The sequence below is a fragment of the Pagrus major genome, chromosome 5, assembly GCF_040436345.1.
Source record: "Pagrus major chromosome 5, Pma_NU_1.0".
In the NCBI taxonomy this organism is placed as follows: domain Eukaryota; kingdom Metazoa; phylum Chordata; class Actinopteri; order Spariformes; family Sparidae; genus Pagrus; species Pagrus major.
This window is the reverse complement of record NC_133219.1, coordinates 36,478,668-36,501,426: the sequence shown is the minus strand read 5'-3', so window position 1 is coordinate 36,501,426 and position 22,759 is coordinate 36,478,668. Positions and strand designations below refer to the sequence as shown.

The following is a 22,759-nucleotide window of genomic DNA, read 5'->3' as shown; positions in this document are numbered from 1 at the left end:
ACCAGGGTTACACCTCTGATAATAATGTTTGTTTAATATAAATGTATACAGGAGGAAAACCAGCCTATATGTGAAATAATGGTCAGAAACACACACAAAGATTTGTATCTGTATCTTTAAATAAAAAAACATGATAAAAATGACTAATGGCCCTTTAAATATATCAAAAAAATAAAGAATTCACACATCTAACATTATAAAACTTGTGAGATAAGATTAATTTTCAATGCAAGATCAGAAACAGGACATGAGCATCACAGCAGGAACATACTTAACGACTTTTAAAATGTAATTTCTCTTTGGAAGCATCGTTCTAGTAACACGTCTCACCCCATGAAGCTGTTACTGTGCAGCTCTCTCTCTCTCACACACACATACAAACACACACACACACACTCACAAGTAAGCGGTGCACAGATTGAGAGGCAGGGACAGAGACGTCACTCTGTGTTCACAGAACACACTCCTGTGGTCTGGACAAAAGCAGCAGGCTGACAGATGAGGTTTGTGTCTGGGGGCAGAGGGGGAGCTATGTGTTGCTGCTGCTGCTGCTGCTGCTGCTGCTGCCGCACACAATATGTGTTTGTGTGCGCATGTAGTGTGTTGTGCTTATGCATATGTGCATGAATGCATGTCTGAGCGTGTGTGTGCACCTATATGTGAGCGTGTGTGTGTTTACACGTGTGTGTATTTCTGTGTGTGTTCTGTTGGGGAGGGGTGTGGGGGTGGTGGTGGTCTCATGGGGCAGCTCTGTGTCTGTCCCATCTGCCACCCCACTCTACTGACACCCAGGGGAATGGCAGAGAAGGTGGGGGGGATTCATTTTGGAAAAAGGAATCGGGGGGTCCAGTGGTCTAATGGGCAACAATGCAGGTCTTACTGACGGGCCAGAGGCAAAGGACACCGGCTGGGTGTGTGGAAGCCAATCTACCAATCTATTTGACAAAACAGTGGGCCACCCCTGTCAAGCTCTGCCTCGGCCTGCCTAATAAGGCACGCACACCCCTGAAATTATGCCTCAAATGAGAAAGGGGTGCACTGTATTTTGCACACACACACACAGACGTTGCATGCACCCGGGGCTAATGTCAGCCTAATGCATGGCCATGCTGTGGCCAGAGGGCTAATTGGGTATATAAACACAAACACATCCCCTGAGAGGCAGGAGGGGAAGGGTGTATTTTGTGCTATAGGCGCCCTGTATTGTTAAGAAGACAACACTTTAACTTAAAGCTCTTCAGCACTTTAGCGGTATCGATAATGAAAGATGACATGGTGTTTGCTCTCATGTAACCAGCAGCAAAATGCACGTTTGAAGCCGCTCGTGCAGTGTGATGTGGAACGACTCGGTGGCAGGTGGCATCTCATCCTGTCTTTATCCAAACTGTGATCAGAAGACAGTAAATGGCGCCGGCACCGTTACAACCGCGGCAAACAACAACAACACAGTCATGTGGAAGAGAAGCATATGGCTCTTGCACCACTGGGCAGAAGGAGCACTCAGCAAGATGAATGCTGAGGGTGCCGGCAACAAAGCTGACTTTAACTTGTCAAATTAACAGCATATCAAAAGAGAGAGGGAGAGAGACGAGGGGGAGGAGGAGGAGGAGGAGGAGGAAGAGGCAGCAGCTTTCTTGAGTGCCACTTGATGGTGACAAAGACAGCACGGAGAGAGACAGTGACTTGCTGCTGAGGTCAGATCTGAGACGGTGCCGGCAGCCGTTTGAAGTCCACGTGTCTCTCACTGTCACCGAGCTGAGTTGGTTTGTCCATACGTGCATCACACACACACACAGACAGACATGCATCCACTGGCTGCTACCCTGCCCCCTCACTGCTTTGAGCGCTATGTTAATGAAACAGTTGCTGTTTCCTGGCATAACATTAATTACCCGATCAAAATAGAGTGGGTAATTAACTGCCCTTCTTTACCAGTGCTAATTACATTAGCAGAGAAGGGCCATTTCAGGGGAGCAAAAGAGAGGAGAGAAAAGAAAGACGGGATGAAGCGGCACCAAACAAAGACTTAGCGAGGCACATGCCGAGGCGTGTGTGTGTGTTTAGAGAGAGAGGAGGCCACGTTGGAGGGAGACTCATGTGGTTCTCACTCGGGGCCCCCAGAGGCTCGGTCCTCAGAGAAAAGCAGGCTTATTGAAGAGGAGAAGAGATGGAAGGGGGGGGGTGTTGTTGTTTATCTTGACATGCTCTACTCAGTCTTTAACGCTCGCATCACAATTAAGATGCTGCGGCTCATCAGCTATGTATACAAAACAGTGTTGCAAGCTGCACGAGCACACAGGTGATGGGCACAGTCGAAAATAGATCCAGCGAAAACCTGGAGATGTGGAGGCTTGTAGGAAAAAACCTTAATGTCCAGGAACATGGCAGATTATTCAATGTGTGTGTGTGTGTGCGGAAAAAAAAGACAATTCACAATGAAGAACTCAGTGACTTTTTTTTTCTCATTTGTTTTATTTGGAGCACAAAATATAATTACACCTTGAGATATACAAATCACATTTGCACCATTTTTTGTACCGTTTCAAAGAAAGATGGCTTCAAAAAACATAATATTAAATTGCTAATAATCTTTAAATAAATAGAATTAACCAAACTCTAAAAAAAAAAAAAAAAAAAAAATTTGCAAAATGTCTTCTACTCTTTGTGTCGTTTGTTTCTCGCCATCCTGAGAATGAAGTGTTGTGACGACAAAAATCAGTGAGTAAGAACAGCATGATATGGGTTGATGAACACCTAATAACGCCCCGTTCTCTCCTACTGAGCAGTTTGTGCTTTCGTTTACTGTACTGCATAGTGACTAGAGACCTGTACCGAGTCGAGACATTTCAAAATGAAACTGTAAAAATCTATAAGTTATAGTCATATAAATTAAAATTTTCAATGTGGAATGAAATAATATCAGGGCATCGGTGTGACAAAGCATGCATTATAAGTGAAATTAAAAAGGATAAGGCTAACTAACAGTTTTTCCTTTACACAAGGACAATAACCTTCTTTAAATGAGGGCATAACATTAACATTTTGCTATGCAAGAACCTGAAAAGTGGGGTTATTTTAATCCCAAAAAAGTGTGTCAGAGTTGATCTTCTCCACCAAAAAAATCCCCCTGTGATCATTCAGCAAAATTAATTAGCAATCGTTGAGATAACTTCACTTCAGTGACAGCTGGAAAAGGACCACTTTTTATAAAAACACGTTTATATTATTCCCTAAACTAACTATAATAAGTTAAATTGCTTGTTTCTTAAATAAATCAATATATGAATTCCTTTAGTAATAACCCTTGAGACAAAGAGTTCTCCCATGTAAAACCTGTAGAGATCAGAACAAAAAAAATAAAGGGTCTATTTTTCTGGAATGTAAATTGTCTTCAAAAAGTCTACTTCGAAAAAAAGCTCTCGCTAAACTCACAGACAGTGTACACACATGCCATTTAAGGTGTCCATACACAGACAAATAGCACCCTGCTTTCTCAGAGCTGCGACATTATATCAGAGTCGTCCGTCATCCAACAACGTTCAGTGCTCTCGCGACGCGTCCCTGTACGTCTCTGGCCGAAGGGTGTGGAGGGCTGGTGCTGGAAGAACCAGATACTGCATGTGATCGGAGGCCAGAGGTGAACACAGATGCTTTTGAAGCTCTTCGTTTCCTTTTTCAAATGCAGCCGTGTATGGTCCAGTCTGATGCTAAGGAGCTTTGTCTGTCTGTAGTTGTGGTGCGATGTAATCTGCTCTGCCTCTGAAGTAGATGACAGGTCTTTGGACATTTTCATTACCCCGCCCTGTTCATCCACCTGGACGAAAAAAGGGGACTAAGAAGCGGGCGGGGGGCTCAGGAAGGAAAGTTATACATGGACGCTTAGTGATCAATTTTTCCATTCTCCCTGCCCTCTTAATGCCAAAAGAGGGGCTAAGTGAAGCAGTGGTGTGGGGTAGGTTTGGGGTGGGTGCTTTGCTACATCGGGTGAACAACCAGGCCCGTCATCGCTGGAGAGAAAAAAATATACAAAATCTATGATTCTAATCAATCAGGTCTTGCATTATTGTACATCCAGCAACTTTTTTTTCCTGTCGTGTTCAGTCAAAGCTTTTTGAGTGGTTAGTACAGGGGGTAGGGGGGTTAGACTGCATTCGTGAGTTCAGACAGGGGGGTCAGATAGTGAGTTGGATGGCTACCTCTGAAGCTGTTCCCCCCTGAGGCGGGGCAGGCCGGGGAGGGAGAGCCCTGGGGCCTGAGGACGGGAGCAAAAGCACTCTTCTGTTTAGCAGCAGACGGGAAGGAGGAGAAAGGCAAGAGAGACGATGAAGAGCTGGAGCTTCCTGGTATAGTGGGGCTGGAGGGCATTACTGTGAGAAGAGAGAGCGACAATCAGTCTCAAGTCTGAATATCACAAGAGACTCCAGAAATGTGAGGTGAAAGAAGAACTGTAAGGTCTTACTGTAAGGAGAGCCTGTGGGGGAGGCACTGCTGAAGCCAGGAGAGCCAGGTACTCCTAGACTGGTCATGGGAACCGTCCCATAGCCTCCGGTCATCCCTCCGCTGCCGCCGTAGCTCGACTGCTGAGGAGTGGAGGCTGATGGGTAACCCCTTGGAGACAAACTGCTGGAATTTCGAATGTAACCTGGAGGAGAAAAATGAAGAAGTTGGGTCAGCTCTGAGCTTTATTTGTGGGGGGGGGGGAAAAGACGTAGGTAGTGAACGGTTTATGTGTCATTTTGCATCACCTTGGCTGCTCTGCTCCCCGATGCTGACGCCTAACTGAGAAGGATAAGAGCCCAGACCCATGACGCTGCCGTGGGCCGGTGAGCTGGGCAGCGCCTGCAGCTGACTGTGAGGACGAGGAACGCTGTAGAGCGCCTCGGCGATGTCGGCCGCACGTTTCAGCAGCATGTCCTACAGGAGATACAATAAGACAGAAGTTAACAATGACTCACAGTGTCACGGATACAGAAAGAGGGACAGGTGATCACGTCTAGACTGTCAAGATGTTCACGATGTAAACAAACAAATCTATGGCCTGACGGTAAACAGACAAGCAATTAATTTAAAAAATCCCTAAATCCTACAGGAGTATATCTGAGCTATGTCTAATTGGCCACCCTGCTCACAAACCCTGAGAAACTTTCATAACAAGGGTACAGATGATATATTTATGTAATGCTTAACTAATGCCTGACTCATGATGATTTAAAGTGTGAGTCAGTGCAGGGTGTATCATGAATATTCCTGTTGCTCACTATCAACAAATGATTAAGTGACTTTATGTGATTAGTTGACACTTAATAGTTCATCATAAGGAATCTAAGTTCACAGTTAAATTACTTTAATTAATATGCATTTGCAATATGGAAATACATTCATTGAAATGCAACCAAATTAGCTGGATTCAAGTCAGATAAAACTTTATCTGAGACTCGTGTGTTCGCTCAGGACCTCATCTCAAAGAAATGTGGAGCTATTTTATATTTCTTTTTATCAAACTGGTCGTCAGATGCAAACATTTACATATTAAACATAAATACAGTTGCATAAATAAACTTTTATGAGGTGATGGAATGTAACTTAGTACATTTACACAAGTACTGTACTTAAGTACAGTTTTGAGGTACTTTAAAATGATTTTATTAGTTAAATGTATTTCATTATCATTCTGATAATCTGAAAAATGCTGAATATCAGATCTGTTTTATAATCTGTCATCCTGTATGAACACATACATGTAAATATATGTTTAATTTGTGCTTTTCATACTTAAGTACATTTAAGATCAGATACCTTAAGACTCTAACTTGAGTACTATTTGTATGGGTGACTTTCACTGTTGCTAAAGTAATATTTTAACATGATATCTTTACTTTTAATCAAATATTACTTTTGGATACTTTTTACAGCACTTCTTTTATGAAGCTAAGACATTATTTGTACCTGCATGGCAAAGTGTAAACAGAAAGTCCCTGTATCATCCTGCAATCATAATCTGACCTCTGAATATTCACTCTGATGGATTACCTTTCTAAAGTTTCATTCTCTCCAGGTTTATTACTGAAATAAGTGGAAAACCAGTGGCTGACGTTAAAGTACAGCAAGACTCCAGTTTATTAACTAATGGTATGCTTCAGCAGTAACAGTGACCGGGCGAGACGTTTTTGTGATATTGTACCAGTGATGCTGCTGTTTACCTGATTACTGTGTGGATTTCCGTACAGAGCCTCAACAAGATCTGCTGCTCTCTTCAGGAGGATCTCCTGCAACGGACAGAATTTATAACATTAATATCTCACTAGGAGTGTCACATGCACAGTTCCTTGAAGAAAAAAAATCCCCATGCGCATGGTAAAGTCTTTTATTAAGGAGTCTCCAACCTTGGCTAGTTTCTCTGGGTCACCGGGATGTCGAGGAATGACCTTTTGAAGGCGCTGGAAACCGTAGTCTATGGTTGGCTCATTTAGAGCTGGAATGAAATTTAAAAAAAGGAGCATACATCAAATCTTGGTTCATTAAAATCTCATGCTTAAAAAAAAGTCTTTAAAAGAGCACGATGTCTTGTCTAAATACCTGTGTAGATGAAGCGTCCAGGCGCTCCCTTGCAGAATTGTTTAGATTTATAAGACAGTGTGACCTCCACGACCCCGGGGATGTGTCGAGGAGGCGTCTGGACACGGATGGCGTGCGGTGTGATCAGCTGAGGAACACGACAGAAAACAGTCACTAATACAGCAACAAATGATTCCCTCCCCATGCATTGTAAATATTTAGGCTAACACAATACTGCGAAGAGATTAATTTGTCTAGACTGCCCATAAATCATCCAAATAATGAGACAAGCCATATGCTATATATATCATTTCAAAAATACGCTTCACACTCTACCATCATTAGCTAGATGTTTTGGAGACAATCCTCACCTCACTCCACACCAGCATGCTGCCAAACACCACCTGCAGCCCGTCAAAGAAGTTCTCCCCGATGACGATGACCATGGCCCCGCCGGTGGTCCAACCCTCGCTGGGGCTGATGGCTTTGATACACGGGGTGGCTGCACAGGAGAGCAAAGAAAGGCTTACTCCGAGGGGACAGAGCACACTTAAAAACTGTATGTAGGTCAAAGAGTCACATGACCTGAAAGCAATGCAATCATATACAGTATGCAGATGCTTTTTTAAAGTAAAAGTAGCAATATAACAGTGTAAAAATACAAGTACTATCTTCAAAATGTACTTAAAGTGTTAAAAGTAAAAGCACAAACCTGCAGGGAAATGGGCCCTTTGAGTGTTGTGTAATCATGACATTATAATTAGTGATTACGTAAATGTGTTTTTAATCTTGAAGCTGGCTGGTGTGGAGCACTTTTGCACTACTTAACTACTACTGGGTAAGTTACTCGACAGTGAAACAGACCATCATATGTTTTGTATGTAAAGAACAAGTAACCACAGATTTTGAATAAATATAACGTAGTAAAAAGTTCTGGATGAAATTAAGTATAAAATAACGTGGCAAATAGTGGAAATACTGTGATTGAGGAACTAAAACCTCCAGTGTTTGAGTAATTGTACTTAGTTACTTTCCACTACTGCAAAAGCAGATGTAATGTGTGTTTTGTGGTTTTGAGATGAATGTGACTTGTTGACTTCCATCTAAAAAAAAAGTATCTTTCATTAAATAGTTGTTTTTCAGACCTAAACACACAGATTTAAGACTTTACTATCATCTCTGCTTAATGTGAAGATAAGTATTTAATTAATGCATTAATTAGCTCAGTTAATGACCTCAGTAGAACCACTGGTTATGTTTGATATATCATGGTGATTACTGATGGACATTAAGCAACTCGTGTACCTGCTGTGACAGTCGGTTCCTTGGATCAGTGTGTATGTTTTCTGAGTGTGAGTGATGAAGTAGACTTGTAATAAAATAACACAAGATAAATGGGCTGTGACATTGTCGTGGTGTTCGGTGTCTTTACCATATTCCATACTATTCTCCGCAGACTCTCCTGGCTCCAACCTGCGAGCTCTCCGTCCGTGTTTCGAGTTGTTGTGGACGAACATGTTGTCAGACACGGCGAGGACGTGGCCGTCTACGCTCACAGTGCTGGACAAGACCACCTGAAGGGAAGAGAGGGCGAAGAGCCAAGAGGAAGATACATGAGTGTGTGTGCACGACTTCGACAGCACGCTGCGAGTCACAATCTCCGGTTACAACTGCAAAATCCCCGAGCAACAATTTATTTCAGGGTTCAGGTGATAGTAATATTTCTCAATAGGTTATGTGACGTCCCGGGATCTTTATAATACGCCTGCATTCTGGTGATGACACCGCTCATACACCCCTGTACTCCTCCATCAGGCCTCCATATGGCCTCCCCACTGCCTCTGGCCTAACTTTTTGATTCATACAGCATGCAGCACGCTCATCGTTGTCTCCTCCTGATCCTTCAATGACACCAAACATATGGAGCAAATCTCCCATTTTAGCCGGCCGTTAAAGTAGTGGATGATATATAGTGGCCCTAATTTGATTTTCTGGCCGCAGCATGTGTGTGTCCCTTCCCACATCTGCCTCGCATCGATGACACACATATAATTAATGAGGGGATACTCGTAGGGTTCCTCTCTTTGGGTATTTATGAGTGTTGATGTGATACTATTTCTGAAGCGTGATAATGAGTTTGAGTTTGTGTTTAAGAGCTTGTTTTTTGAGAAGAAAAAGTTCAATTAAAAAGTAACCATAAATATTTTTTTACCGTGTGCATTTCAAGAAAAATCGGACAGCAAAGATAAAACTTTTTGCACTCCCTTTGGAATAAACACATGGCAATAATTTTGCAGGTGAAGGAACATGAGAAAGAGAAAAAGCATATGTGCTATAGGTGGTGGAGGAGCGAGGGGAGCCTAAAGGAAAATAACTGTAAATTATCGATCAAGCGGCAGACTCCTGTCCGGGCTCTGATCACCTTTTAACCCAGAGATGAGAGTGTTGGAGCGCCCGTCTGCTCATAACTTCTCAGCATGTGTCACATCGCGGGAGTTAAAGCAAACATGGTGGAAGATGGAGGGAGCACGGGGAAGGGAGACGGGATGGTCGGTGGGATTGCTGGGAGAAGGAGAATGCCAGACGGGGGCCGCTGGCGCTGAAAGACGGCAGAGGAAGTGAGGCGGGAGTGTCCCCTGTGACCACTTCCTGGGTCACGGAGCATGACCTCCTCCATCTGGAGCCAATCAGTCAATTCTTGACAACTTCCTGAAACACCTCAACCTATTTCCTGCACCCCAGCACCCCAACGACCGAGTCTCCCACATATCTAACTCCTTTTTCGTTTGTCTTTCCGTCTCTCTGACTCCTTATTGATTTTTAACTTTCACCTCTAACTCCCTCCTCTGTCTTGCACTGGAAAAAACTTCTCCAGGGCTTCATATGTGAGAGTTTGTGGCACAGACTGGAGAAGAAACTAATTATTAAAGAACATTTTTCCCTATATCCAGTCCCACATGTCATCACCTTCCCTCTTTTCTGCTCACACACAAGCACTCACACCCGCATTTTATTCCATCTTTTTCGTACCTGAAATCTCCTCATATCCCTTGGGTTTCCTGCAGTCTTCAGACAATTCTGGTTACATTTCAGGAAAAACTTCAAGAAAAACCTGCAAAGGTAAATAAGAGGACACGTGTTTGTACATCAGCAACTAAGAAAATCACATGAAAAGAATTGTGTAGATGATTATTTGCTGCCCTGCAACACAAAAGGAGACATTCATTATATTTCAGAGACGGCTCTCGTCGATGGCGTGTGTGAACGTCTACATGATTACAGCTCTGACATCATTCCCAGCTGTTTAGCGCCGTATTAAAGTCAATGTTATTACACTTTAAATCAAGTGATGAGAATTTGAAGCGCAGTCCAGTGAAAAGCGCTGCTGTGTTTCAAAGTAAACTGGAGACAGTGATGTATGCCGGGGGACTCGGGGGACTGTGGTATCCCGCAATGCCGTATTTGAACCGCCACATGGGAAATGGAGAGGGAACGAAGTAGAGACAACTACAGAGAAAGTGAAATGAGGAGGTGGAAAGAGGAAGGCAGTGATAGAGGCACAGGCGCCTGTATGGACATGAATTTTGTTTTCAAGTATATGTGTCTCATTACGTATGTGAGAGTACGTTTGAGGGTGATAGGCTGTGGAGAGTGAGAGAAGGGAGACAGAGATAGAGAGAGGGCTGCTGATAGCCTCTGCTACACCAAAGAAAACCTGAGAGGAAGGTGGAATAAATAGGGAGAGAGGGAGACTACGGAGAGAGACTCCAAATCCCAGGTGTACACAGTTCGGCAACACGGCCCGCTGCCATGGCAACGCAGCTCTGCCGCAATCCCAAAGTCCCCATGCTGAGAGGCAAAGACAGCGATGGGAAAGAGGAAGGCAACAACAAGAACACATTCCATCACTGAAATCCAGCGACGAGGGAGGAGAGAGACTTGGCGAGGTGAAGAGGCAGGAAAGTATATAAAGAGAGCAGGTGCAGACGAAGCTCCACAAACTCTCACGGCGATGAGAAATTAAGCAGAAAATGTATGTTAAAGCAAAAAGAAAAAGAAAAAAGGGAGGTGAGCTGCATGCGATGCAACGTGGTGATATAATTGTGGGAACGTGGCCAATCTATATCCCTCAAACATATCCGTTAATGCTCCAATTAAACAAACAACAACAGAGCAGAAGAAATATGCTGCAGAGGGAGGCAGCGGTTTGTGGGCTACATGGTTAGCTCCAATCCCACCCACACTGTGTGTGCTCTCTGCAAATATAAGTCATCTTAATGGAGAGCGGTTGTTTGGAGAGGAACTTCATATTGGCCCCACAGCCCCGGACCCTCCCATCGAATACTAATCTCTCCCTCATTCTGTCAGCTTTTACTCGCCGTTCTTCCATCGCTCGCTCCAGCTTCCTCCCCTGTGAACAGCAACCTGGCTTCAGACTAGCTCTCAGTTCCAACAGGGTGTCCAATATTTCTTGATTTGAGCTATTTCGTCGGAGGACAATCAATATTGTTGTTGGCAGAGGGCGATTATAATTTATCAGCCACAGCTCGGACCTCCAACCTGAACGCTGAGCTAGACCTCGTTTTTTTTGGGGTGGGAACATGTAAAAGGGCACATTATCGCCTCTCCCACTTCCTTCTTCTTCTTCTTCCTGACTCTGTCATCATTCCTTACATCTGCCTGTTGCGGTGACAGTATCAGTTTAGCATAATTTAAAATCACCATAGGCTACATGCAGTGCATTTGACGAGGAAAGTTTTGTTTCCTGACTCTGAAGAGAGACTGTAATCAAAAGTGTTCTGTTTCGTTTTACTGCCTCCTGTGAGGATTGTGCTGTATGTTTGTTTTATCCTGGGCAATGATTCTTACATTATGGCTCATTTTTAAAGGCTATCCGTTTATAAGTCGGCACATGGAGTCACATTTTTTTGGTTTAAATAACCACGTCCTGTGCTTGTTGGCCACTTAATGCTCAACTAACCAGCAGTCATCATTCATTTGACTGACTGACATGATAAAACTTTGCGCTGACGCCTCAGATAGCAAAATCACATCCCTAATTGAGAGGTTGTCTACATCCATCTGAGGCTTTGTGCACTTTCTGAGGGTTCTTGACCTTGTTTGTTGACTTCTTCTCATCAGTCCCTGTTTGTATGACACCAGATGCCTCACACACACAAAAAAACACACATTCACATGCATGCATGAACACTCTAATACACCGACACCCCCACCTTTGCTCCCCCCCCCTTCCCCAAAAACCCATTGAGTCAACTTTTCACCCCCCTCAGTTCGGACGCACACAGCTGCAAATGCTGAAATTAAAGCGAGACATTGACGCATATATTAGCATGCATTAGCCGCTTCCCCCTGCCCACTTAACATGCAAATCTCCCAGCCCCGTCGCCTCGCACCTTCTGCCACACATTCATTTGCTGAATTATAATTAGACTAATCTTGCATAATTAATAAGAAGTCGAGGACCCTCTGTTTTTTATCCCCTCCTCTATTGTGGTTGCAAAAGTTTAATATTGCTGTTGTTTGTTTTTGTTTTGGTAATGTAATACACCCACACACCTCCCCATCATCCAGAGGGAAGAGACGAGGAGAACATGCAGAGAATCGGAGGTGATCTTCATGTCACAGGGAAAAATTGCCAAAAAGGCTTTTTTTTTTACTTTCTTTTCAAAGAACTCCACTTGGTTGAGCGTGTTTGTATTTAATGTGCGCCTTGTTTTTTTACATTCACAGAATACTACGTTGAATAAAGCAGGTGTAAAATTGTGATTCTGTTTGTTTAAAACACTGTGAAGTGAGTAACACAGTGCAAATAAAGCTAATGGGAAACACTTTTGAACTTTTAAACTATCATACACGTCCGTAATTTGCAACGATTGTAACAGACTGTAAGAAAAAGCATTATTATTACAGAAACAAGAATATCTTCCTGTGGCGTTACGTTACCAACAAATATGACACCAGAACTTGATAAGAGCAAACTCCTGGTTTGTTTCATTCTTCCACACTGATGACAAATTTGAAAAGTAATTGAATTTCACAGAGTTGACTGTTTCCAGCAGTGGAAAGCCGAGTTTTATCTTCCACAACATCTACCCTCCACAGACACACTTAAAACAGGAAACACAAACAAAACATAGACCCGAGTCTTAAACCTTGGGATCATTTTCCACTCTGGCACCGCAGGGAGTCTGTTTTTTCTTTTCTGTCCTCACTTCTGCATTTCTGTCAAGGCCTGCAATCCCTTTTGTCTGCATCTGCTTCAGTTCCCAAGACTAAACACAGGCCTCGCAGCGTGAGGCGGCCGTCCCAATGGTGACGACTGGCTCAGCTAAAAACTAGTTCAACGACCAACCAGCAAGTCGACACTTAAAACAATAGCAGAGATGCAGTTTTTGTAAATATTTCCCTTCCTCGGTGTGGAGACTCAGTTTCACGTTTCTCCGTCCGCGGAGGCATCTGTTACACATAAGTGTTACTTTACATATGGCCTTAATCATGCGACCAGCACCTCAGCAGCACAAGACCCCCAACAAAAATTTTCATAGGCATTCATCAGCACTAATCACTGTTGACACAAACTGCCTTTTCACATAGACATAAAACACATCGCCCTCTGTGTTCATTGTAAATGAAGGTTTACTGCCAGCAGCGGCTCTTGAAGCAAAAAGGTTTAAACTCAGAGTTCAAGTTAGTTAGCAGCACGGCTTGAAAACTTTTCTCCACCCATCTCATTCTCCTGGGTTCGTCTTTGACCTTCCAATTTCGGGTTACTGCACCGAAGATGACAAATTTATGCTTTGATACGAAAATACGGGCTGGGGAAACTTAAAGGAAAAGAATGAGGAGGAGGATGGTGTCGTAATTTTTAGTTTTCGGCTGACACGGATGCCCTGCTGCAAGAAGAGCAGAGGAGCGAGGACAGATAAAGAGCTGGTCCTCTTCAGCATCTACATACATGTAACCCTGGCTTTTCATAATGCTCAAGGGCTAATGATTGTAAGAACTAAGAAGAGAGAGACCGAGAGGAGGAGAAGCAAAGACAAGCGGAAGAGAGCGAGAATGTTGATGTCCTGTATTCAGGGCCATCACTCATCAGACATCCCCTCCATCACCCCTCCACCCCACCCTGAAAAAACAAAACAGTGTCCTGACATCGCAGTGGAGGGGAGCTGAGGGGAGGGAGGAAAATTAGGAAACCAGATGTGAAGCATTAAAACATACTGACATGCTGAGGGCCTTCCTCTGCCACACTCACACACTGAGAGCACTAACTCATACAGCAGGCCCAGATGCATGCACGTATGCTTGCATATGTCACATGCCGGCCTGTACAAACCGCGCACGCATTCATGCATGAGTTCACGCAGAAATACACAAAGACAGAGCAACCATGTGTGCACAATCAATCATGCAAGATTATACAAATTAGCAAAAATGATGCCTCAAAAACAAACACCGCAAAGTATGTTTGTATGTGCTGGCTGATTTTTAATAAAACATGGAGGTAATGGGCCAAAAACATGCTGCAGCTCATGGCTATGTGTTAGGATTTGGATAAACTAGCGGTGACCTACGAATATTTAACGTCAAAGCACAAATCTACAGATGGGTCGTCATGCATCAGTGTATGGATATGCATCCAATTAGTACATGTACCCGGGCCGAGGAGCGGCTGTGGGGGGGGGGGGAATGGATGGAGGTGTTTTGTTTTCCTCCATGGGGAGAGCTGTGTTTGGGGGATGGAACGGGGAGGAGAGGGGGGAGGTTAGTAATAAATACCCCTGGACCCGGGTCCCCTGGCAGACTGGAAGCTAGACTGGTCACCAGGGTTAACACCCGGGGCACATGACCTTTGACACTGCTAATGGGGCACAGAAAACCCTCCACGAACTGATACCCCCTCTGTCGCATACCACCACAGGACCTTTCACACCAGCCTTCCAGTCCAACCTCCTCCTCCTCCTCCTCCTCCTCCTAAAAACATACAGGGATATCTGTGGCATTGGCTTCACCAGAAAACGTCACACAGCCAAACTGACTCCATGATTTAGTAACAGCTTTTACAACAAAGATACAGTCATCAATAAAACAGCTGTGATTTTATTGATTGTCTCAGTCGAAGCCTCCGTCCACTGACTGGTCGCTACATTACCCTGATGACTCACAGTCCCTCAGTGGCACCAGGACTAAACAACATGTACACCCACATGCTGACATGTACCTCAAACCAGCCAAGTGAAACACAGTGGAGGAGAAGGTATTTTGATCTTCTACTCAAGTAAAAGTACCAATATGATGATGGGACGATACTCCTTTTAAAGATTAAAGACCTGCATTCAAAATCCCCCTCAAGTAAAACTACACTACACTACTGTATATGAGATTATAAGATCATACAGCGGGAAGTCGGACCTTCTCCGTCCATGATCGTGGCAACCTAAACAGGTATTTTAAGCCAAACCATGATGTTTTCCTGACCATAACCATGCATTTCAGTGCCTCAACCTAACCAGGGCACAAGCACAGCGTTGTGACAAGAGAGAAACAGAAAATTCAACCCTAACAGATGTTGCAACTTATCTGTGTTTTGCAGAAATGTGCTTAGCTAACATTTATTCTGGCTGATTGGGTTGGTATTCAAATCTACAAAAACTGATAATAATATTTTGCAATCATCATCATCATCAATCATCAATAAGTTGTGACCAGTAACTTTAGCTGTAAAATAAATATGAAGGAGTAGAAGTTTATCAGAAGATGAAAAGTCTGAAGTCAAGTACAAGCACTTTAAAATTGTACTTAATAATAATAGTAAGGTAAATGTATTTAGTTACTATCCACCTCTGCAGTCATGTTAACTCATTCTTTTATCAGACAATTGCTGATTTAATTATATTTATTTTGATGATCTGGCTGCTCGTGTGTTGACAAAATGTAACATTTGAGAAGTTCGGCTTCTTTTGCTAAAAAAATAATTTGTAGAAAAACATTAACATTGCTTCGAGTAAAGGTTTAGAACAAAGTATTGTTTTGGTATCAGCTTTACTGCACTATATTAAAAAAAACAATCCAAACACCTCGTCTTATTGATCCGTGGTGTGAGAACCAGTGAGTAAATCGACTCCAGGTAGTCTCAGACGGGAAGTCAGCTCTTTATAAATCTGCCCGGTGGACTGGCTCTGCCCCTCCTGGCCTCTTCTCCGTTGCCTCCCAGGCCGGCTTCACCCCTGCAACCTCGGCCCCGGCCCACCCCGCCTCTAAACTTGAGAACTGTGACAAAGCCAAACATTTAAACCACTAGTGCTGATTTATAGAGCTTGGTAGCGCTGTAAAACCTTCAGGCTTGCCACCGTCAAAGTGAGCGAGGCACGGCGGAGCTGAGAGGAAGAAAGTGGGATGGTGGGAAGGGTACACAAGAGGCACTCGAGTGTTTCAACGAGCTTTTTCTCGAGTGTTTTACTGTATAACCTCTCGCTGGCTGCTAAATGTGCATTTTTAACATTTTGAAATGAATTAATGTTTAGAGTCTCACGAGCTTAGCCAAAAAGCGTCGATTGCATACAAAGCTCAGCCACATGAGACTGCGGTCAGCCTGCCAAATAGACGGATATGGAGAGATATTCAGAGTCTAGAGAACATGAATTCACAACCAGGACAGGGAATAGAAGTCCCATCAGTGGCCTCACCTCTCCCAGCATGCTCTGTGCGTCCTGAGGGACGGGGATTCAAAATATACTCTCAACTGTCAAACGGAGACACGAAGCACCCCTCTGCAGCTGAACAGATTTCAAACATACCAGGAGGTCATCGGCAATACACCAACACTAATCTTGCTTTGTCAATACCCTTTCAATCAATCAGCCACTAATCAGATTCACCAATAACAAGTGTATATCAAAGCTCGACCCGAAGCTTCCTCAGAGAAGAACAATGAAAGCGGGATGGATGCCACGGAGAGGGAGAGGAGAGGAAAGAGAGGCAACAACAGAAGGAGAAGAGATGTCTTCTTAATTAGCCAGTAATGATAAGATCTGACAAACAACATCTGTTTCCAGAAAGAAAGAGGGTGGAGGGGTGGGGGAGTGCTGGCAGAGAGAGGGGGGAGGGAAGGAGAGGGCGGGAGAGAGGGATAGGAAGGAGGATGAGAGAGCGGGAGAGAAGCAGCTGAGAAACCTGTGAAGCCTAGACAACAGGGACCTGCTTGTAAGAAAGTAAAGGGGGAGCGTGAGGGGATGTGTAAGGGAGGGAGCGCTGTGTAGCGTGACACAATAGAAGAACGGAGGATGAGAAGTATAACAGAAGAGAGAGGAAGACAGAGAGGGGAGAGAAATCTGACAGGGTTGAGGGAGTCAGGACGAGCATGACAGACAGAGGGAGGGAAAACAGATCAAAATGAGAGGAAGAGGAGGGAGATAGACAGACGCTGGAGAAGGTGAGCTGGATAATGGTGAGCGAAGGGGAGGAACGTGTGAAGAGACGGGGAATGGAATCACTCAGAGGTCCGAGGGGGCTGTAATTTACTGTCCGTGGCTAATACACAGCAAATGTGTGGAGCCGAGGACCGCGAGAGGAGAGAGGGGAGCCGGGGTGATGGGGGGGCTGAAGGGGAGGGCACGCAGACTGGTGGGGCTCTCAGCATGCCTGCTGGGAGGCTGTCAGCAGTCACATCACCCCCTGCCCTCAGCCCTGACAGATTCATCAGGACCATTACACACACACACACCAAGAGAGAGAGAGAGAGAGAGAGAGAAACCAATGCATGCCTCCAAAAAGATTAGAGTGACATTACAACTGTTAAAATGCTGCTTTCCTTTAACTTTTATTTTTCCTGCACGCTGAGGAAAAAACACATCTGTTGCATCAATGATTCAGCCAGCAAAACACAACAAAAGAGCCAGCAGTGATTTCCCGGCTTTGACTTTATATATCGAAGTGCACATGCCGGCTCCCCTCTGTTTGCATGGTACCAGTATTGTTTACCGGCCGTAAAATGTCTCCACACAATATCCTCGCCTGGCTTTTTCCCTCGTCCCACAGGAGGACTAACTATCGCCCTCGAGCATAAGCCAATACAGATACTTAATCAAATTCTATTTGAGAAACACTGCAGATGTGTAAATATTAGTGTTGGGAAATGTTTTCAAAAAAGTGAAAGGGTGGAGATTTTTTCAGAGGAATCTGACTCCTGGGAGAAGTTTTAGTCGGTCCAGATTCCAGATAAAGAGACAAACAAACAAACAAGGTGGCTGGCGGGGCCGGCCAGGCACCAGGGGGCATTGTTAAGTCATTAGTGAAATTTAAGACCTCAACAGAGGAGCTGATCCCCATTACACACACACACACACACACACACACTCACACACACACAAACACACACACAGCTCCACCCACAGCAGCAACATCCAGCCAAAGAAAACAGCCCTTGTTCCTAAATACCACCGCTAACTGGCCTCTGACTCCACACACACACACACACATGCACACTAGATCCTGATTATAGATACAGATCCCTTTACAAAATAAATGGCGAACGCAGGAATTTCACATGAAAAATAAACCCACAGACAAATCTAACGTCACACACACACATAGCCACACAGCGCTCGCTTGCTTGCGATCATCTGAAGTACCCCTAAATCACACTAATCTGCCCCCTTCTGATCCTCTGAGTGCCCCCTACTTAATCTCTACACCGCTCAACCAAAGGTGAACCCCATTAGTGGCCAGACAAATAGCAGGGTTCGCCCCGGCTACTCTGAGGGAGCGAGGGCCTTTCAGGGTGCCATTGAGCCAGCAACTCAAAACTTCTAATCTCCCTCCCCTTCCCTCTCCGTCCTCTCTGCATCCCACCCACTCTAAAAAAAGTCCCCCTGCTGTTCCTCCACATTAGCTCATTGGTAGTCCATTCCCATTTCCTGTCAAAACATTTCTCCACTGCTCTCTGTTTCCGACTGCCCTCCTCTGTAGGCTCTCTCAAAGAAAACAAACCGGGCCTACTCCTTGTGTCAGGGTTCAAGCCACAACAGCTAACACTGGCTGAAGCGGAGCAAAGGTGACCAAACACAAACTCAGCTCATAGCCCTACGACTCATCATACACTTCCTGTGCACGCTGGAGTCCGGGATCTTCCCAGTTCACATCGCGTAAAGCTCGAGCTCCTCGGAAAAGGTCCCCGAACTCATTTTCACCAGTCTGACTGTCTGAAGCGGTACCTGTCAGAGAATTTGATATTCTAGACATCGCGTCGTCTCTCCCTGTCTGTCTTCGTGTCATTCTCCCTCTTGCGTCGCCCCAAGGGAGGAGCCATCCCCATGGTCCTGTGCCAGCTGCTCAGTGGTCCAGCCTGTGTGCCGCTCCGCTGTGTGAGGCGAGGCGGTGTGCACTGGAGCCTCAGGGCCCTGTCGCCACGCTGCCTGGCCCCCAGCCTGAGGGGCTCGCTGACAGGGGGTCTGGAGGGACTGGACAGTGGTAGCCCACCAGGGAGAGACCTGTGACAGCGGACTGACGGGACCAGCGTGTCTGACTTTGTCTCCGTGCATGTATGTATGTGTGACAGACAGGTAATTCATGCATATTCATATGTGCGGTGTGTTGATTGATTGATCCAGCGGCGCTACGACCTGATCAGTCTGTGGAGTCGATTTCAGCGACTGTGGAATCAAGTTGACTGGTGCTGATGGTGTTTCCAATTAATTGATTAAAATTAAATCTATGCAGCAGTATGCAAGGTAAACTCCAGGTTATCATATTAACAGATTTCATGCTACATGTGACACTTTACTGCAAATGGTGCGGCTTACACCATGAAGAAAACTGACTGCTCACAAGTGTCAAATGGGTTGCATGACAGGTGGTATCCTTTAATATATGTGAATGTAAATGTCAAAATGCATCATTATATACTTAGAATGATGATGAATGATGATGAAACCTAGTGCCAGACTCTTTTGAGACTGCCTTCAATGAGAATACAATGTTTCCTCCATAAACACTTCATGAAAATGTGTTTTGTCGTGCACATACAGTGTATATATATACACTGTATTAACTGCACACTTGAATCTCTTTCTTAAAAGTCACAATTTTCTCCTCTGGCCAAGTTAAATCTGATTGAAAATGCATTTTTTATTTCAGCACAGAACAACATCTTTATACTGGAGCCAAGAAACAGCAGCAGCAGCACTGAAAAATGGGTCAAATCACAAACAGCTGAGATTAAAGTAAAACTCCCAACAGTCCCCTTTAATCAATCAGGCTGGATCCAATATCAAATAAAAACATATTTAAATCCACTAGATCTGGATTTTTGTTTGGATCTGCATCAAATTGTCCTCACTCACAGATACAGCCACCTAAATACACCTGATTTTTTGGATTAAGCAAAATGAAAAAGCTTCCTGTCTTGTAATGTCAAGAAAGTGAGAAGAAATTCCTACATCTGTCCTTTTATCCGGATCTGCACCAAAAGTTAATGGGGTCTATTCTGGGCTGAGACCCATCCTCCATCCTAGTTTTATGGAAATCCATTCAGTAGTTTTTGTGAAATCCTGCTCACAAACCAACCAACCTTGGTGGAGGTAAGAATAAAAACCTTAAACCATCTCTCTTTTAGTCAAGTGTCAGGAAGTTTTTTCAAATGGGAAAATTGGGATCATAGATTTGGAGCCATCCCTCCAAATGGCCGACTCTTCCCATCGTGTGACTCACAGATCACAAGTTTCCCATCACCAGCAGAAACGACCACTGCTGAACAACTTTGCCAACAACCGGAGGCTCAAACGGAAGATAAAAGTGCCCCTTCTCCACAGGCTCTGTGAGTTGGATGACTAAGGAGGAGAGCGATCCACAACAGTTATTATCAGAGACCATTTTGCAGTTTTTCTCTCAGCTACTTCTCACATAAAGTCCTCCTTACTGGTGATATGTCCCTCCCCAACATCCTGTTTCTGACTGAAATACATCAAACAAGGAGGAAAGTTAGAAACTTTAAATCCCTTTCTCAGGCCTTTCATTATTTCCTTGCTTCAAAATCTGATGGCTCACACCAATCACAGCCCTGTCCCTCAGGATTTTCACCTCTTAAAAGACTTTTCGACATGTCGTCTTTATTAAAATGTGATAGAAAAAAAAGGGAACGGCAGATCAGGTACAGCGTGCCAGAATCAACAGATAAAGCAACAGCATGAATTCCTCCTTGCGGCCAATGGAAAAATCTTATACTGGGAGTATGAGAAACAATATTCTGAAATGACATTGTTGTCTCACACATAAAACTCTCAAGTGCATATATGATGACCTAACAGGGCGACTTGGCGGCAGTGCATGAGTATGCATCTGGGAGAGGGGAGGAATTCGACCCCTGACACAGTCCAACAAATGTTACTGCATTTATTCTTTGGCTGATGGTTTAATGTTCCTTTCCCAAAGACTTTGCAGCTTCTATTTTCTTTTCGTTTGACGCTGAAGAATGAGGAGGGTCGGTGTTCTCGAACCATTAGCAGTACAAGAAGAAAACTATCTAGAAACAGGTAGACGATGGCAGAAAAAGAAGCACGGAGGGAAGTGTCCTGCATCAGCACATACTGTTATTTTTTTAAAATTAGTGGAAGACGGAGGAGCAAGCAGGTGGGTGAACTAACAGATGGCCAGTCTGCTTCTCTGAGACAGCGAACCGGTTGAGACCAGAGATTTACATACAGCAACAAATGATATGTGAATAGTTTATTGTCAAACTGTCCAGACAGTGTTAATCCGTAAAGAACTGTAAAAAAAAAGATTTACAGTTTTACAGCGCAGCAGAGTTGAGACCGTGAGCATGTGTCTCTGCATGTGACTCTTCCTGTAAGACGTCTCTTTGCAGAAGAAAATGAGCTTCAGTAATTGATAAATAAATATCTGCATGGTAAACATTCATCCAGGGAATTTTGTAATTGAGCTGAAACTAAAGCTATCTACCGCACATCGATCAGGACTGGGGAAAAAAAAAAAGAACAAAACAGCGCACTGACTAGTTGAAAACAAAGCTGTGGTACATGCACATAACTAGAACCAAGACTACAAACAGATCAATACAACCCGCAACCTAAGATTAAGAGTAATGGATTCCTCTTGGAGCCGAGCATCTGAAGTCAAGCCGTCGCCCAGGACGACTAATCATTGTTCAAATAACAACAATAATCAACTTTAAAAGAAGAAGAAAACACAAAACTATTGTGCGTATCAGATGGAGGTTGTGTTTTTTTTAGGTCAGCATTTAAAAGTGTGATATTCACGAGTATGTGTGACCCTTCGTGAGCTCGTTTTGAATCTAAGGGAAGGAAGAGCCGTATTGACAACATCGGAAAATTCCTATTGATTATTCTTCTTTTCTCTGAGCGCAGGCTTGTTAAAAAAGACCCCTCTTGGAAACACGATCAATTAGTGAGATAGTGCTTGCCATTGATCAGCCCCCCCCCCCCCCCCCCAACCACCCCCACCTTCCTCACAAGCCTTACGATGGATCCCTCCACACACTCCTTATGACCAACTATTGATCTCAGCTTCTTAGCCAAATAATAAAAGCACGCACTCACACTGAGCGCTGACCCCTCCCATCCAAAACCACACCGACTAATACTCATGCTGACATCTGCTTGTCTCCATTGTAAACCCATGGTTCACTCATAAATACAGAGGCCAGCTTCGGCCCAGAACCAATATAAGTTTCTCGGAGGTCAGAGGTCAGCGTGCCAATAATCCCACCATTAACAGATCTGCCGAGGTTAATACTGAGGACTTCTCAGAGAGGACGACTTTGACGGAGGGAAAGCAACAAAGATATTTTGAGTTTTGATCTGTGTACTGATATTATACCAAGATTTTTCCAAACAATATATATAACTTTGTTGAAGGTGCGCTTCATTTAGTCGCCTCTCGCTAGAACTTCCGGCAGAGAGCCAGAAAGCAAAGAAGGAAGTTGGCGAACCTGAATGTGAATAAAAAACCTAAACACATAACCTCCTCCATGAACATTTTCTTCTTTCATCGGCAATGATGGTTGTTTAACAATAAGGACAACAACTCCCATGATCCCACGCTGCTTCACGCACCATCAAACTAAGTCCTTTGTTTTCATTGTTTTGACTGAGAGGCCACAGCGGTAGAAATTATAAACAGTGTCTTAAACTGCAAATATTTTGCTTTT

At 44.1% G+C, this 22,759-nt stretch overlaps 1 protein-coding gene across 11 annotated transcripts in view; it reads right to left on the bottom strand.

Annotated features, from left to right (window-relative positions):
- Positions 1–3,975: 3,975 nt before the first annotated feature.
- Positions 3,976–22,759, bottom strand: part of ebf2 (EBF transcription factor 2) — a 29,266-nt gene continuing 10,482 nt past the window's right edge. For 2 of the 11 annotated variants that reach the window (XM_073466286.1, XM_073466287.1), the window contains exons 7-16: positions 9,586–9,667; positions 7,988–8,129; positions 6,927–7,057; positions 6,577–6,703; positions 6,384–6,472; positions 6,201–6,266; positions 4,746–4,914; positions 4,460–4,642; positions 4,197–4,367; positions 3,976–4,007 (exon numbers count right to left, since the gene is read on the bottom strand). In XM_073466286.1, the coding sequence (XP_073322387.1) occupies positions 3,976–4,007; positions 4,197–4,367; positions 4,460–4,642; positions 4,746–4,914; positions 6,201–6,266; positions 6,384–6,472; positions 6,577–6,703; positions 6,927–7,057; positions 7,988–8,129; positions 9,586–9,667 (1,192 nt within the window). Of the gene's footprint in view, positions 4,008–4,140; positions 4,368–4,459; positions 4,646–4,736; positions 4,915–6,200; positions 6,267–6,383; positions 6,473–6,576; positions 6,704–6,926; positions 7,058–7,860; positions 7,864–7,987; positions 8,130–9,585; positions 9,668–22,759 lie in introns of those variants that run through there. The other 9 variants (XM_073466288.1, XM_073466292.1, XM_073466285.1 and 6 more) reach the window with 8 other exon arrangements.